This window comes from Rosa rugosa, chromosome 6, assembly GCF_958449725.1.
Source record: "Rosa rugosa chromosome 6, drRosRugo1.1, whole genome shotgun sequence".
NCBI lineage: Eukaryota > Viridiplantae > Streptophyta > Magnoliopsida > Rosales > Rosaceae > Rosa > Rosa rugosa.
The window spans coordinates 52,700,288-52,718,698 of record NC_084825.1 but is presented as its reverse complement, the minus strand read 5'-3'; the positions used below and the strand labels follow the sequence as shown (position 1 = coordinate 52,718,698).

The window sequence follows — 18,411 nt, the reverse complement described above, 5'->3', positions numbered from 1 at the left end:
TCATCAATCTCATACAGAATCGTAACTTTATTCCAATATACAGAAAGAAAACAAACATGAAAGGAGAATGAGAAGAGCCCTTTTTTTTCTTTAATTCAAATGGAAAGACTTTTTGTTCTTTTTTTCCTTTTCCTCTTATTCAAATGAAAAGAGCCCCTTTTATATTATCTAGGAGCTTAATCTGAACTTCCAAATGAGCAATTCAAACATTGGGAATCTTATAATAGAAAAAAATGACCCAAACATGGATTCATAACCCTTTATATATTCTCCCATAAAAATCTCAATTAATTATATAAAAGTTCTTATAGTATGAGACATTCTCCTTTACAATTAGTAGCCGCCAGCAAATTCGTTATATGTCAATTTGAAGGGGTAGTTTTGTTGGGTTTCCGTACTAATATTCGTCATGACAGAAGAAAAAGAAACACTTGGTGATAGAATTGTAGGTATATGAGGTCTATATATTGAATTGTAGTTATTGCTCAATAAACTCATCAAACTGAGATGAAGCTTCAATGAATCTAGGAATGAAATGAGGATGTGGTCCTCTTAGTTTTTCCTGGTTGTGAAATTTTGCTCATGCACATATACCCTATCCATTAATGGCTTTGATAGGCCACAGTCAGTTTTAATTGATTTACATGGCTCTGCACACATACCCTATCCATTAATGGCTTTGATAGGCCACAGTCAGTTTTAATTGATTTACATGGCTCTGCACACATGTTTGTTCCCATTTTCCACTACCATTTTTAATTGGGTAGTTGAGTTAGTTGGTGATTAAAACTTTGCTGAGCTGAAACTTTGTTTTTCATGGTGGATAGAAGCTAGAATTCTCTGTTCTAATCAATGATTACCTATTATTGCTATATATATGAGGAAAAGTACTCACAAGCAGACAATTTCAACATTTGATAATGCATTAGTTACTAACTACTCATCTGTCTATGCACTCTCAATTTGTTTTTATGTATTTCCGTATTGTAAAAGAACAAGCTAGAAAAGGACCTGTAAAACTAGGACAGACATACTAAATCCAATATCATTCCCTTACCAGAAGGAGGCGTACAATATTATCGTACAGTAATGGCTGGTAGTAGGATTACAGCTCAAAATGGAATATGAGAGTTGCGTTTTTGTTGGGATACCTCTTTCTTTTTGAATGGGAATCGAACAAAAATAAAACAACGAACAATCTAATGACGTGAGCGTGAGCCTTTGCAATTAGAACTTTTGATCACACACTTTGTTTTCTGGTTGGTATTAGACTACTAGTAAATCGATGCATGTTTCTCATTTTCTCTTTTTGGGTCCCAATGACTTAAAGAACTTGTTGGATATATACATATGCTTTCTTTTCTTCTATTTTTCTTTGTTACTTCACATACAGCTACCTAGCAAGTATTATTGTGAACTACTAATAATGCAGAAGAAGTGGGATACTGATATAGAGAAAAAAAATCAAAATTATTGATCAGTACTTGTCATGAAAGTAAAGAATGGGATGAGTGAGCTCATAAACTGTAGAATAATGAAGTCAATTGGCAATGTTTCACTAGCTTCATTCTATATATTTGGCTTTGTCGGTAGGAAAAGACAAGAAATAGAAGAGGGAGTTGAAATTTGCAACTCAAATATTTCCTACCGCTCATGTTCTAATCTAGCTCAGCTTCATTACCATCAAGAATATATACACATCTGAAAACCCTAAATCTTAAAGCTTTAATAAAGTCTCTGTTAGTTCTGTAAATCTAAACCATATGGTTGATCGAATACTTTAATTTGAAGTATATATTGGTTCTTCAATCCCCGGCCTTTTCCATATGCAGAAAAAACCAAAGGAATCAGACCATATGCCAGTACTTTTGTACTGCGTAACATTCTTTTGACTCGATAAAGTTTGTAAAGTACCATAAAGATCTAAGCTTTTGTCATTCATATCATCTCTAGCTTCCAATTCCAAATATGTACCCGCCTAAACCAGATACTTCAATGCACTTGAAGTGAAAGAGAGATTTCTCCTCTCTAGTATCAAAAAATCATAAATACGAGGAAAGCAAGATTACGTAATTTGTGTTTAATATATTGCGACACGATAAATAGTAAAATCGTTCCTGAACTTTTTATTAATTTTACATGACACAAAACGAGCATGATTAATTAAACACAATACATTGTCATGTCAACTCTAAGTGCCCAACCTTCATCTGAGTGAGAGTGACGAAAGTGTTCTATATGATTCTAGGACAATAACCAAAAGTTAACTTACGTCCTTAATCTTATTAAACACCAAATCTGAGATTACTAAACTAAGCATACCTCTTGTTCTGTTTTTGTTTTATGTAGGGCCTTTTGACCGACTTGTTTATATGCCACAGCCGGCTTTTTTCGTAGTGTAAATCTTGATATTTAGCAGTACGGTCAGAGAAAATTTGTGCTCTATACAACCTTTTTTGGCATACGTATATAACTAAAGCACAATTTGCCTCCAAATTTAGTGGTGTATTACATAGTGTTCCGCAACTTGAAACTGTTAAATTAGCTCATTACATGTGATTCTCGAAACCAATTTGCAATCTAAGACTTTTCGGTTTCAGAATTTACTTGATCTCATCACACATTTTGTACGTGGCTACTTGGCTTCTCTGCAAATACCCAGAATACCAGTTTTACTATCCCCATGATACGACTTCTCCTAGAGACCAATTGACAAACACTGAAAGCTTGACAGTTAAAGGTCGTTATCCCTACCTGACCACTTTGACCCACAATGGCGTTTTGGTCATTTAGCAAACCCTGTGACAAAATATAAGAGGACTAGTCATTTCCTCGTGAAGAAGAAGCGCCATAGGAGCGTTTGCTCTGTGATCGACCATTCACATTTCATATTCACCTCCACCAACTCTCACTCTCACTCTCTCTCTCGCTCTCAAAACTCAAACACCCATTTCTCTCTCTATATAAACCCACAAAACCTACCTCACCATCCGACTAGAACACCAAGCAGAGCCTCTCTGCTTTTCTAGAGAGAGAGAGAGAGAGAGAGGCGAGGAGGTGATGGAGAAGGAGTCTGAGGCAGTGAACGAAGCAAGCCCCATAAGGAAGCTGGCTCTGTTCTCACTTCCGAGCCAGCCACCAGAGCCTCCAGGGATGCTGACGCCGCCGCTGCTGACGTCAGTCTCGGTTCCTTTCCAGTGGGAGGAGGCGCCGGGAAAGCCCCGACACTTCGGCGGCGGAGGAACAGAGACCAAGGCCAAGTGCGCGAGATCCTTGGAGCTGCCTCCGAGGTTGTTGGTGAGTGAGGCTAAAGTTACCAACATGCCTTCCCCGACGACTGTGCTGGATGGGCCTGAGGTGGGCCGGACTCTGTCGTTTTCGTATGCATTGAGGAGCCCGAGCAAGGAGGTTAAGGGCGGCGGCGGCGGGGGGTTTGGGTCTATGAGGTGGGCCAGGTTTCGGAAGAACAAGGAGGCTGGTGAGGGCAATTTCGACTTTTCGCCTACCGACAGCGGCGGTGATCGGACAAAGGTGAAGATTACAAGGGTTAGGAGTAAGGCTAGCTTCTTCAATGGTGCTCATCACTCAAGGTCACACATGTGGGTAAGTGTCTCCCATCTAAATTGAATTTTGTTTTACATAAGATCAATGTTTTTGATGAACTTGAGTTGGTTCATAGTCTTGATACGTTTTGGTTACATCATAGTTTTGATACTTTGTTATGTTGTTCTATAATTATTTTTTAGTTTTGGTAAAATGTTGTAGAAACTTTATGATGCATTTCATGAATGTAGTTTTATAAAAAAGACAAAGAAAAGGAATAAACAATTGTTCTTTCATAATGTGTCTACATAAGTGGCCAAAACATAACATGTTCTTTTTGGTTCATAGCCAAGATATACATGTTATTTTTCACATGAAAATGTTATAATTATTTTTGGTTTTGCTAGTATATTGTAGAAACACCATGATTATAATTTTCTAAAAGAGATAAAGAAAAGGAATAAACATTTGTTCTTTCATAATGTGTCTACATAATCGGCCAAAACATATATATCATGTTCTTCCTTTTGGTTTTAGGGCCAAAACATACATATATGTTCATTAATTTCACATGAAAATGTTAGCTTAGAGCCTTAGAATTTTAAATGGATATAAAGGTCCAATTGTGTGCACCACCATCCCATTTTCTACTCATGATTGGACCTCTCTTGATAAAAGTCTAAAAGAAATGGAAGAGACTGAGTGTATAAAAAATGTTATATTATTTTTGTTTAATCAAATGCCTCTTGTTAATGAAATTAGTTAGTTTAGTGACTTCGTGTTGCTCAAAGAGTTAAATACAATTTTGGGTGAATCAGATAGTTATTTTCTATTTTATAAATGCAGGCCAGCATCTATGAAAGCTTAAAGCAGGTGGTTCCATGGAAACGCAGACAGGAAAAACTGAGAAAATCTGCTACTGTTGGATATGAACCTCAAAATCCAATTCCCACTTGTTGATCAATTTATGAAAAATATAGCATATATGAAGAAATGGTCCTAATAGTACAAATTACATATATATATAAACCAAGTCTTCATCTCTATGTAATGAAGCAGCTACCAACAATTTGTTTCCATTTTCTAGTTTCATGAATATTTCTACTCTAGTACTATATATTCTTTTTCAATGCCATCAGATTATGTATGATATGATTGACCAGTATAAGTATAGCTTAATTATTAGTAGCAAAGCCTCTCTGAAACAAAAGCAATAATTGACATGAAACAGATGGGTAATGGATTAAAACGCAAAACCAAGATCAAGAAATTTCATTTCTAGCATAGAAAATTATACCAGCAAAAGAAATGCTTGAATATGAAAGGTGTAGTCTTAATTTGCTAAAAGCTAGCTAGAGACTATTTGACATGTATAGTAAAATCAAAATGCTATAAAAGTCATGGTCATGATCAGCAATAATCATCCAAGCAACAAAGACAAAGACATCTGCTTTTTGTAGTTGTAGTTGGCTTTGAAAATAGACTGCCTCAGCTTTTTGGTTCTCTTTGTTAGCTCCATGTTCGGCACTTGCTCTAGAAGCCTTTTGTTCTCCTCCAGCATCTTTACCTCATTTCTCAAACCCTTTCCCTGCACATGATGAAAATTTTGTAAGCAAATCACTTTCATAAATCAAGCTAGCTACTACTTGATTTCCATGATTTTGACATTTCTCAACATCAAGAACTGTTGAAAATCGGCATTGGGCACACAAACACTGCTCACTTGTCATGTAGTCATGAACTGTGATGCATTTGAGTTTGAAATGTATAAAATACCACCAAACATAGAAAAGGGTGACCTTAGTTTATAAGATTTGGTCCAAAAGGACCAAAACAAATATATAGGTACATGATTGCAAACTTGGTGAAAAAGCAAACATAGGTTGAAGCATTAAGTGAAAATCAGTAGCATAGACAAAACCAGTAATGTAGCTTGAGATTTTATACCTTGAGAGTTTCAATGAGAGAGTTCAAGCTCCTAATCTTTCTGTGAGGCCACCTCATGATGTTGAGCTCCCTGCACCTCCTCTTCAACAGAGTCACTCCCACCTTCAGTTCCTTGGCTGCTTTTGCTATGGGGAGGTCAAAGTACTTCTTTATCTCCTCAAATTCCAAAGAATCAGACTTGACCTTCATCTCTGTATTATATCTCCTTCTATTACTTGTCTCTCTTTTACAACTAATGTCTGATATGTCCCAACTAGGAAACCCATTTTCAATCATCACTGAAACTTCTTCATGGCCCAAATCAGGTGTAGGAATATCAGAGTAGTCGAAAGAATTCACAATTGTTGAAAGGGGTTTTTCATAAAGCACCAGAGAATTATTATGGGACGACGCAAAAGCAGTAGCGCTTTCAGTCCTCATGGAAGCTTCATGGGGACCCAAAACACTCGGGACATTGTTTGAGTTGTCAAATGACTCCACCATTGTTGAAATGGGCTTTTCATTGAACACCACAGAATCACAATGAGATGATGAAAAGCCACAGCTTTCAGTCATCATTGAAACTTCATGCTGACCCAAATCACTTGGGACATTGTCCAAGTAGGTAAAGGACTCCACCATTGTTGTAAGAGGCTTTTCATCAAACACCAAAGAATCACAATGAGATGATGAAAAACCAGATCTTTGAATCTTGAATGAAACTTCACCATGACCAGAATCACTTGGGACATTGTCCAAGTAGTCAAAAGAATCCACCATTGTTGGAAGAGGCTTTTCATCAAGCACATGATTATCACAATGAGATGGTGATGAAACAGCAGTGGTGATGTCCAAAGCAGTAAAGTCCCAGGTGCTGAAATCTTCAAGTCCTTGAAAACCCATGTGGGGAATTTGGTTGTAATCTTCTGATAATGGCAAAGCTAGTGAATTGAATTCATGGTCATGGAAATCTTCAAGCAGTGGAACTTCAAATAACGAAGTAGTACTACTGCAAAAAAAAAACCATGAACAGTATTATACAACTAGAAATTATGAAACAACAAGAAGCACATAAATTTCAAATGCAGAGACGAAAACACAGAGCAAGCAACTAATGTGACTAAAGAAATGAACTTGAAGCAAATTCAAAGATAAATAAGCTTACTTTTGAAATGGGTCTTGATAGTAGTACTCTAAGTAGTCAAATTCAAGTGGGTTTTCTTCAATCTTTGGAATAACTAGTTGTTGAGTAGAATACTCCATTTGAGATTTGACAGAGAAAGAAAAGGCTAATAGTACTGAGTTGAACGAGTTGGATTAAACTGGTGAAGAAGAAGGAGGGTTTAAATTGGGGAGGGGAAGGGTTTAATTAGAAGTTCGTGTACATAGGGGTTACAATTTCGGTGTCACTAACTAATTAATGCCATTAGTGAACAATTACCAATCACGAAAGGGGGGCGCATCTAATAATGGCTTAATTACCATCATTAGTGTTCTTCATGTATGTATGTATTGAGTAATATGGGTGTGGTTACGGGAGTGTATTCCATGCACCGTCAGTGCATGGGTACTTGCAATATGAATGGTTGTAATTTTTTTGATATTAAAATATATAAAGGAGTGGATTAGATGAGTGACTGTTATTTTTTTAGAGATTAAAATAACTGACAGTGCACTTGCACTTCTCAGTATAAAATGAGACTCACAGTATAGTCATTTTAGTTTGAGAGGGTTGCCATATTCGACGGACTGCACCTTAAGGTTTTCACTTACATGTTTCTAATATATAGGTTTTTTTTTTTTTTTTTTAAATATGGTTGAGTCCTCTCTTCTTTATTTTTCTCTCTTATTAAATTGTGAATTTTTTGTAACATATACGTACTGTGGATGCTCTTAGTTGTCTTGAAGATATTCCCATGTTGAGAGAATGCTCTCGATATAATTTTTCCTTTTAACTTAATGTTCTTTAGCTTAGTTGTCTGAAAAAAAATTCGTTATAGTTTACTTCCGTGTATATATATATATATACATATTCAAATATTCACTTGTCATAGTCTCATGGATGTATATGGATAACATGCATAGATAAATACGTGATGTGAACATGAATATTAAATGCATGGCAAAAAAATATATATTAAAGGTTGATGAGAGGAGGTTACTATACGATTAACGAGGTTTGAGGGCATAAATTCCCATGAAGAATATATTAATTACGAATCTATTACCAGTACAAACCATATCTTCATCCTCCTGGGGTCTTGTGATTATGCACGATTTAGTAACTAATTACTTAGAAAAATAGCCGTCGTAACCTGAAGACGGCTGAAACGGTTAGCAAGATAAATGTCATGGCTTTGGCTGTTTCACTTTTAATTCATCTTCATTTTTTTGATAAATTTCCCATAATTAGTAACTAACTAGTCCATAGCCACAAGCAGTAAAGAGAAACAATGTAGAATTGTAGATGAAATTTGTATTGATATTGATAATTTTGATTAGGACTTGATCAAGTTTAAGATTTTCAGTTGAAGTAGAAGATCTTGCTTTCTTTTGAAAAATTAGTGATAAGTGGTCAAAAGTGCATTCATATCTTCATAATTGCTTAACTATTGAGTAATTTATTGGCCTAATTTAATCTAACTATATCATATTCTTGCTTTATTAGGTCTGGGACTTGGATGTGGACAAGTTGACTTTATCGGTCAAGTGCTTTGTATAATTATCTTTTGGGAGGAGATAAGTGTTCCCACGTGCCTAGCTCTCCATTCTTTCTTCTACATATTGGAAGGCACCTTCCCTTGCCTTGCCGCAGCCCAATATCACCAAATACCCAGAATCAATAAACCTTAATTAAGGGGGAGTGAAGGAAATTGAATAAGTATGAAGAGCCCAATCTCCGTGAAATTAGAGAACCAAGATCGACATCATATCAAGATGGAAGGAGATCTCCCAATTAAACCAGATTCTGAGAAGAAGTGGAAAGCAATTAAACTTCATCAAATGGCTCCTAGTATTTTGGGGATTGGATTCTTCTTCAGATTTTCTTGGGGGCAAAAGTGAAAGGTTATAAAGAGAGGTTGGAGCAGATTTCTCTTCTCTCTTCTTTTCCTTCAACCACAGTTCATCCTCTGCGTTGTACTCTTCCAAACTCATGGATCATTTTGTTGCTTTCATTTTTCTTATGGAGAACTAATCTCCTAGCTAAGGCTAGGGGAGAAACCTTGGATTTCCTATGTAGTTTTTATTAGTTCGATTCGACAAGAACTTCAATGCAAATTCAGTTTTTGGATGTTCAATTTTAATTTCTGCATTTACTTTTTCATTGATTGATGGGTATTTGATAATCTATTTCATAGGTTCAGCCATGTTTTTCCTATTGTGTAGTAAAAATATCCATGCTTTTGAGACTAAGTAGAGTTGCAGATTGATAAATAATTTCGTTGGAATTATGTCTTGATAGGTTGTTGCCATAGGTACAGTTTATACTTGAACTATTCCTAGAGAAATTAATTGGGCTTTGTGTGTTTGAACTACCATAAATTGGATTTATCTTTAGTGTCAGTTTTCTTGAATAAGTTTCAAGGAAAAGAGTCGAATTAATATGATTGCATAGGTGATTTAAGGTGGAACCCCGAAACCTTAGTGAATATCCTTATTGAATTTTCTCCTCAACTAAACTCATTCAAATTGTTTTCTTTTCAGTTTATTCATCATTCTGTGTTTTTCTCACTGCTCTCGGTGGAAACGACACTCGTACTTCTGAGTCTATACTACTACGCGACTCCTGCACTTGGGATTAGCAAGCAATTTTTTGGCGCCGGTCGCCGGGGAGCGTTTGACGAAGCACACGGAATATTTCGACATTTGGTACATTCGTTCCATTTTCTTTTTTTTCATTTTGTTAGTGTTAGTTAGTTTAGTTTGTTTTCATTCTTATGCGTTATAGAGATCAATTAGGTAGATTTGCTAAAAAGCCTGAGTGTGAAACTTTGTTTGGCAATTTGTTTGAGTCTTCGAGTTCGTCTGCATCATCTGTAAACATGGAAGACGACGACAATAATAATGTAAACAATGACCAAAACAATGTTTTGAATAATGTGCTCAACAATAATCTGCTTCCCCCACCTCCTCCACCTAGGACTTTGCAGACTTACTTGCATCCTGCACGTAATGCTCAGCCTTCTTGCATCATGTTACCACCTAACATGCCCAACATTGATTTTAGACCTGGCATTGTTCAACTTCTTCCTGCATTTCATGGTTTGGAAAATGAAAATCCATATGTGCATGTTAGGGCATTCGAGGAAGCAGTTACTGCATTTTATGATCAAGTTGCAGCCGTTGATTTTGTCAAACTAAAATTCTTTCCATTTTCGTTGCGGGACAAGGCAAAAGCTTGGTTGTATTCTTTGGGGGCTAGATCTATAGGTTCTTGGGCTGAAATGACTGAAGCATTTTTCAATGAGTATTTTCCTAATCATAAGACAATGGCTTTAAAGAGAAAGATCGCTAATTTTGCTCAAAATGAAAATGAGTCATTGTATCAAACTTGGAAAAGATTTAAGGAACTCTTGAGCTTATGCCCACATCATGGTTTTGAAACTTGGCGGTTGGCCAGTTGCTTTTATGAGGGACTTCTCCCTCGTGATCGTCAATTTATTGAGTCTATGTGCAATGGAAATTTCCTGAAAAAAGATCCTGATGAAGCCATAGAGTTTTTAGATGAGATTGCTAAGAAGGCTCACCAATGGAGTGACTCTTCTACTTTTGAGAGCACAGATCGCTCTAAGCCCTCCACACCTTCTGTGAGTAAAGGAATTTTTCAATTAAAAGAAGAAGACCACTGGAAGATGAAATATGAGACCTTACTTGCTGGTTTGAATAAATCTCACGTGCCTCAAACGGTTAATTGTAATCAAGTTTGTGATTATTGTTATGAGATTGGTCACCTTGGTCAAAATTGTCCTTCTTTGCAGGTGATGAATGAGCCACAAGTGGCTGCATTGGGAAATTTTCAGCGACAATATTCACCTTATTCGGAGACTTACAACCCAACAACAAAGAATCATCCCAACTTTCGTTGGCGGAATGAGTCTCACCCTCAGGTAAGTGTCCCTAACCCTCAATTTTCAGCACCTAATACATTTAATTCTAAGCCATCTCTGGGAGACACTCTTCAGACATTCATGCAAGAGCAGCAAAAACAAAGTCAAAGGTATGATGCCATGTTCACTAAATATGATTCTATGTTTGGTCAGATAGTTGAAGAGAATAAGGAAATTAAGAATCAGATTTCTAAATTAACCAATTCTCTTGCTTTTAATGAAAAAGGGAGGTTTCCTTCTAATACTGAGCCAAATCCCAAACGTATCAATTCGGTTGAAATAGTTGAGCGTGCTGATTCTATTACTCTTAGGAATGGAAGAACAATTGAAAATGCACCTCCTGTTAAAGAGGTAGAGAAACCTAAGAGTAAAAATGAATTTGATGAGTCTAAAGAGAATGAAATTGTTGAAAATCATTCTGTGCCTGCACCATTTCCCAAAGCTTTACTTCCTTCAAAGAAAGTGAATCAGAATTCTGAAATTTTTGATCTTTTTAGGCAAGTAAAAATAAACATTCCCTTGTTAGATGCAATTAAGCAGGTGCCATCTTATGCAAAATTTTTGAAAGACTTGTGCACTGTGAAAAGGAAGCATAATGTGAAGAAAACTGCATTTTTAGCTGCTCATGTTAGTTCAGTACTTCAAAGTAAAATTCCTCCAAAATACAAAGATCCCGGTAGTCCTACTCTTTCTTGTGTCATTGGAGAACATTTTATTGATCGTGCTTTACTTGATTTGGGTGCTAGTGTAAACTTACTTCCTTATTCAGTGTACCTGCAGCTAGGTCTCGGTGAGCTTAAGCCTACAAAGCTTAAATTGCAGCTGGCTGATCGTTCTGTAAAAATTCCAAGGGGAATGATTGAGGATGTGTTGGTCCAAGTGGACAAATTTTATTATCCTGTTGATTTCTTTGTTTTGGACACAGAACCTGTTTCACACACTGAAAATCAAATCCCTGTTATTTTAGGACGTCCATTCTTAGCTACATGTGATGCTAACATTAGTTGCAGGAGTGGAGTGATGAAATTGAGTTTTGGAAATATGACAATGGAAGTTAATATTTTTAATGTGTTTAGGCAGCCATATGGAGATGAGGAATGTGAATTTGTTGATTTTATTGGAACTCTAATGCATGAACAATTTGTGAAGAGCAGCGTTGTAGATGTGTTAGAAAATTTCCTCATGAATTCAAATGATTCTAATGTTGCTGAAATTGCTGAAATAAGTTCATATTTTGGTTCTTTTCAGGTCCAAGGAGTGAATGGATGGACGCCTAAGTTTGAGAAGCTTCCACCGCGAGTTGAGAGCAAACCATCAAGTGTAGAGGTGCCAAAACTGGAACTGAAACCTCTGCCAGCAGGCCTAAAACATGCATTCTTGGGTCCAAACGACACTTTTCCTGTGGTAATATCCTCTTTACTTACTGTTGAACAGGAAGGTATGTTGTTAAATGTCTTGAAGGCCCATAAATCTGCTATGGGTTGGTCTATTGCTGATATTAAGGGAATTAGCCCTCTTGTTTGCACACATAAGATTTTCTTAGAAGAGGATGCTAAACCATCTAGGGAGCCACAACGTAGACTAAACCCAAACATGAAAGAAGTTGTAAAAACTGAGGTCTTGAAATTGTGGGATGCGGGTATTATTTATCCAATTTCCGACAGTAAATGGGTTAGTCCTACACAGGTTGTACCTAAGAAATCTGGAATAACAGTGATCAAGAATGATAAAAATGAATTGGTTCCTACTAGGGTTGTTTCTAGTTGGCGCATGTGCATAGACTATAGGAAACTTAATTCCGCAACTAGGAAAGATCATTTTCCCTTACCTTTCATTGATCAAATTTTAGAAAGGGTTGCAGGCCATGAGTTTTATTGTTTTCTAGATGGTTACTCAGGTTATTATCAAATTGAAATTGCCATTGAAGATCAAGAAAAAACTACTTTTACATGTCCATTTGGTACGTTTGCTTTTCGTAGAATGCCATTTGGTTTGTGTAATGCTCCTGCCACATTTCAAAGATGCATGATTAGTATTTTCAGTGACATGGTAGAGCAATTTCTTGAAGTTTTCATGGATGACATATCTGTTTTTGGTGATTCATTTGATGAATGTTTGTCTAATCTAGAAAGAGTGTTGATAAGATGTGAAGAGAAAAATCTTGTTCTGAACTGGGAAAAGTGTAATTTCATGGTCCCTTCTGGAATTGTTCTTGGTCACATTGTTTCTTCTAAGGGAATTGAAGTAGACAAGTCTAAGATTGAACTGATTGCTAAATTACCTGTTCCAAAGAGCATAAAAGATGTTAGATCATTTTTAGGACATGCTGGTTTTTATAGGAGATTTATAAAGGATTTCAGTGCCATATCTAGACCTTTGTGTAATCTCTTGTCTAAAGACACTCCATTTGTTTGGACTGATGCTTGTCAGGTTGCTTTTGAAAGATTAATTGCATTACTCACTTCTGCTCCTATTATGCAATCACCTGATTGGAATTTGCCTTTTGAAATTATGTGTGATGCTAGTGACTTTGCAATAGGGGCTGTTTTGGGGCAAAGAAAAGATAAGAAACCATATGTCATTTACTATGCAAGTAGAACTTTGAATAGTGCTCAAATGAATTACTCAACAACTGAAAAAGAGCTCCTTGCGGTAGTATTTGCATTAGATAAATTTCGTGCTTACCTTGTTGGATCGCCTATTGTTGTTTTCACTGACCACGCAGCTTTAAAATACCTCCTCACTAAGAAGGATGCTAAGGCTCGACTTATTAGGTGGATCCTCCTACTCCAAGAGTTTGACATCACTATCAAAGACAAAAAGGGAGTCGAGAATGTGGTGGCAGACCATTTATCTAGATTGGTTTTTGATGAAAATCCTGACTTGCAGCCTATTAATGATTCTTTTCCTGATGAGCAGCTTTTTGTTATTTCGGAATTACCTTGGTATGCTAACATTGTTAATTATCTTGTCACAGGTAAAATCCCTCCGGATTGGAATGCACAAGATAGGAAAAAGTTCCTGGTGGAGGTACGCAGTTTCTTTTGGGATGATCCTTATTTATTTAAATATTGTGCAGACCAAATTTATAGGAGATGTGTACCTGAGAATGAAATGCATGATGTGATTTCTTTTTGCCATAATGAAGCATGTGGTGGCCATTTTTCTGTTAAAAAAACAGCTGCTAAAATTTTGCAATGTGGATTTTATTGGCCAACTCTGTTTAAGGACACCAATGCATATTGTCGAACATGTGAGCGTTGTCAAAAGTTAGGAGCGATAACTCGTAGAAATATGATGCCTCTGAATCCCATTTTAGTCATTGAAATATTTGATTGTTGGGGCATTGATTTTATGGGCCCGTTTCCTTCATCTTTTGGATATCTATATATCTTGGTAGGCATTGATTATGTATCTAAATGGATTGAGGCTGTTCCTTGTCGGAAAAATGACCATAAAACTGTTTTGAAATTTTTGAAAGAAAATATTTTCTCTAGACATGGAACACCTAGGGCTATTATTAGTGATGGGGGTAAGCATTTTTGCAATAAGCCTTTCGAGGCCTTGATGAAGAAATATGGAGTTACTCATAAAGTGGCCACCCCTTATCACCCACAAACAAGTGGTCAGGTTGAACTTGCCAATAGGGAAATAAAACAAATTTTGGAAAAAACAGTGAACCCAAACCGTAAGGATTGGTCTTTACGACTAATTGATGCACTTTGGGCTTACCGTACAGCTTATAAAACCCCAATTGGTATGTCCCCCTATAGATTAATCTATGGAAAAGCTTGTCACTTACCTGTAGAATTGGAACACAGAGCTTATTGGGCGATCAAGACATTTAATTTTGGTCTGAATGATGCAAGTTCTCTTAGGAAACTTCAGTTGAATGAATTGGAAGAAATTCGGAATGAAGCATATGAAAATTCTAGGATTTACAAGGAACGAATGAAAGTTTTCCATGATAAGAAAATTTTGAGAAAAACTTTTGAACCTGGTCAAAAAGTTCTTTTGTATAATTCTAGATTGCATTTGTTTCCTGGTAAGCTTCGCTCTAGGTGGACAGGTCCGTTCGTGGTTACAAGAGTTTTTCCATTTGGTGCTATTGAAATTGAGGACCCAAAGAATGGTAATGTGTTTAAAGTTAATGGGCAGCGTTTGAAACCATTTTTGGAGAATATTGTTCTAGAGGATGAAACCATCTCTCTAGAAAATCCTATCTATGCAGATTGATCTGTTGGACTCTTAGTCCCTTTGTTGTAAAGTGTAAAATTGTTTTCAGTTTTGTTTGTTTTTCTTTTCTTGTTCGGTCACTAACAAGTTGCAGAGTATTGCTTGGGAACATCTCTTCTTTCAGGTGCACTCTTTCCTACTCACTCTTTACTTTTAATGACTTGTCTGTTATCTTTTGCTATTGATCATCCCATTGAGGACAATGTTTCTTTGAAGTTGGGGGGAGTAGCAACTTGTCAGTTTTGTCTTAGTGCATTTATGTTTACTGTGTATTTCAATTTTGGTACTGTTCATCGTCGTCACTGTTCACATAGTGTTAAAAAAAAGAAAAAAAAAAAAGGAAAATATAAAAAAAAAAAAATTATTAGTTTGTGTCATATTTCCTTTGAGGTTGCCTACTTCCCAATACGATGATGAGACATTAGTGATACTTCCTGTATGGCATGAAGAAATACTTGAGATTTTGGTGGTTAATTTGAGATATGAGCGTTAGCTTTGCATGTTGTCCTTTTGCAAGATAATCTTCATGACATTTGGGGTTGTTTCAGCCATGTTAGTATTGTTCAAGGTTTTGGAATTTACATGGACTGGAAAGTCATAAAATAAGTGGAGACTTATAACCCAAAGTGAGATTTGAGCTATTCTTTTATTGTTGAGGGTTATATATGAAATCTTATTTTCCTTCTGTGCTAAATACATTTTTGATGATCTCATTATTCTTCTATTTTGATCAACCACCGAGGATTCATTGCCTTGGATTATTACACTAGAACTTCCTTTAATGTCTCTCGAAGCGTAAAAGTTGACCACATGATGACTGGGAAGGGATTAAGGCACTTAGGATTACCTCCATTGCCATATATGCCTGTGTCCTATACAATCATCCCCTAGATAACCATTTTGAGCCTTAAAATAAGCCTTTTTCATTCTTAACCATATTCTCCTACCATGCTCCAATATTGGAGTTGAGCCACATATACATATCCATCCCCTTATTTTCTGAGAAATTATTAGAGATGGTTTGTATTCACAGAAATGTTCTCCTTTTGATTATTGCTGTACTATTGTTGGAGAAATGGTTAGGAAAGTTTAAAAAAAAAAAAAAAAAAAAAAAATGAATGAGTGAAGGGTGAAATTTTGTGCTTTTGGAATCTGCAAATATGTGTGCGCAGTCTTACTATATGTATGCAGATTTAGTGAATGAAGGGAGTGAAAAAAAATGTGCAGCAGAAAAAAAAAAAAAAAAAAAAAAAGCTGCTAGTAAAAAAAAAAAAAAATAAATAAAATATTCGAAACAGAAAGAGAAGATGAGTAAGCACGGTTCGTTGCAGATTATTTAGATGCAGACTCATAGAAAGCAAGATTGTCTAGTGTATAATTTGAAGGCCTCTAATAGTTTCTCAGGAATTCTTTGAATATCCTATCCGTTCTTTGTTTAGCCATGTCCCTAGCCCCATTACAACCCTATATAAGACCTCTATGATCTTGGGAGTTGTGTGGTACAATTGTGGAGAATAGATAGAGAGGGAACTATGGGGTGTAGTCCGATATTCTCAATGGTGGTTGGTATCTTTTCATGAGATCTATTTTATTTTACCAGAAAAAGCTATTTTTCATGACTATATGTGAGACTCTTTGCATCCATGTACATCAATTCTTCTCACATATGCATTGAGAGAAACACCTAACCAACTTCTGAGCGATTTTATTCTGAGTGATATATCCTATGTGAGAGTTGAAGTTGAGGCTTGCTTATGATGATTTGGTTTGTGTCGAAACTGGGATCTGGAATGGTACTGATTGTGGCTGGGCAGTTTTGGGTGTTTATGAGTTGAGTCTGGCACTTGGACAACGTGTGGAGCTCTTGCTCAGTCTTCTTTTAGCTCTCTGAAATTATGTTAGTGGATGATTTGATTCTGTGTTGACATATTTTTGTTTGGTATCTCTGAGTTTAATGATGGGAAGTAGTAATCTCTTGGAATTGATGTTTGTGGGTATCATCCCTGGAAAACCCTCACGAGACTATAACTCGTCTGCTAAGGAATTCTTAGTGGAATTAAAGGCTTGTTGCATATGCTAAATGCAATCGTGATCCCTACGAAAGTGGCTTAGGTAATTTGTTTTTTTTTAGCATTCTTTGAGTTGGAGAGTCGTTTCGAGTCGCTGTTAATTGCTAGAGACTAGCAATAAGCTAGTTGGGGGGTGTGATAAGTGGTCAAAAGTGCATTCATATCTTCATAATTGCTTAACTATTGAGTAATTTATTGGCCTAATTTAATCTAACTATATCATATTCTTGCTTTATTAGGTCTGGGACTTGGATGTGGACAAGTTGACTTTATCGGTCAAGTGCTTTGTATAATTATCTTTTGGGAGGAGATAAGTGTTCCCACGTGCCTAGCTCTCCATTCTTTCTTCTACATATTGGAAGGCACCTTCCCTTGCCTTGCCGCAGCCCAATATCACCAAATACCCAGAATCAATAAACCTTAATTAAGGGGGAGTGAAGGAAATTGAATAAGTATGAAGAGCCCAATCTCCGTGAAATTAGAGAACCAAGATCGACATCATATCAAGATGGAAGGAGATCTCCCAATTAAACCAGATTCTGAGAAGAAGTGGAAAGCAATTAAACTTCATCAAATGGCTCCTAGTATTTTGGGGATTGGATTCTTCTTCAGATTTTCTTGGGGGCAAAAGTGAAAGGTTATAAAGAGAGGTTGGAGCAGATTTCTCTTCTCTCTTCTTTTCCTTCAACCACAGTTCATCCTCTGCGTTGTACTCTTCCAAACTCATGGATCATTTTGTTGCTTTCATTTTTCTTATGGAGAACTAATCTCCTAGCTAAGGCTAGGGGAGAAACCTTGGATTTCCTATGTAGTTTTTATTAGTTCGATTCGACAAGAACTTCAATGCAAATTCAGTTTTTGGATGTTCAATTTTAATTTCTGCATTTACTTTTTCATTGATTGATGGGTATTTGATAATCTATTTCATAGGTTCAGCCATGTTTTTCCTATTGTGTAGTAAAAATATCCATGCTTTTGAGACTAAGTAGAGTTGCAGATTGATAAATAATTTCGTTGGAATTATGTCTTGATAGGTTGTTGCCATAGGTACAGTTTATACTTGAACTATTCCTAGAGAAATTAATTGGGCTTTGTGTGTTTGAACTACCATAAATTGGATTTATCTTTAGTGTCAGTTTTCTTGAATAAGTTTCAAGGAAAAGAGTCGAATTAATATGATTGCATAGGTGATTTAAGGTGGAACCCCGAAACCTTAGTGAATATCCTTATTGAATTTTCTCCTCAACTAAACTCATTCAAATTGTTTTCTTTTCAGTTTATTCATCATTCTGTGTTTTTCTCACTGCTCTCGGTGGAAACGACACTCGTACTTCTGAGTCTATACTACTACGCGACTCCTGCACTTGGGATTAGCAAGCAATTTTTTGTATCATAGATACTCGAAATTCGATTCATTCAAAACGATATTTGAAGTATTTCTTAGTCTTACACGACTGAAGAGATTGAAATTCGATATATAGGTTGTTTTTTTTGGACCAGTGAGGTTTGCTAATCTTGATTGTTGCTCA

At 36.3% G+C, this 18,411-nt stretch overlaps 2 protein-coding genes and 1 non-coding gene across 3 annotated transcripts; 2 read left to right on the top strand and 1 right to left on the bottom strand.

Moving 5' to 3' along the window:
* Nucleotides 1-2,844: 2,844 nt before the first annotated feature.
* Nucleotides 2,845-4,681, top strand: LOC133715983 (uncharacterized protein At4g00950-like). The gene is made up of 2 exons (XM_062142707.1): nucleotides 2,845-3,603; nucleotides 4,390-4,681. Exons 1-2 carry the CDS (start codon nucleotides 3,061-3,063, stop codon nucleotides 4,501-4,503), a joined length of 657 nt encoding a protein of 218 aa, XP_061998691.1. The 5' UTR covers nucleotides 2,845-3,060; the 3' UTR covers nucleotides 4,504-4,681.
* A 3,360-nt stretch (nucleotides 4,682-8,041) lies between these two features.
* LOC133718706 (uncharacterized) lies at nucleotides 8,042-17,758 on the top strand. The gene is made up of 2 exons (XM_062145573.1): nucleotides 8,042-8,548; nucleotides 9,175-17,758. Exon 2 carries the CDS (start codon nucleotides 9,408-9,410, stop codon nucleotides 14,811-14,813), a length of 5,406 nt encoding a protein of 1,801 aa, XP_062001557.1. The 5' UTR covers nucleotides 8,042-8,548; nucleotides 9,175-9,407; the 3' UTR covers nucleotides 14,814-17,758.
* On the bottom strand, nucleotides 9,962-10,069 carry LOC133719107 (small nucleolar RNA R71). Its single transcript, XR_009850835.1, has one exon. It is a non-coding gene; the product is annotated as a small nucleolar RNA R71 (small nucleolar RNA).
* Nucleotides 17,759-18,411: the final 653 nt, after the last annotated feature.

Coding starts and splice junctions, on each gene's coding strand:
- LOC133718706 (XM_062145573.1), top strand. CDS start 9,408: ATGCGTTATAGAGATCAATTAGGTAGATTTGCTAAAAAGCCTGAGTGT.
- LOC133715983 (XM_062142707.1), top strand. CDS start 3,061: ATGGAGAAGGAGTCTGAGGCAGTGAACGAAGCAAGCCCCATAAGGAAG. Junction 3,604..4,389: donor ACTCAAGGTCACACATGTGG/GTAAGTGTCTCC, acceptor TTATAAATGCAG/GCCAGCATCTATGAAAGCTT.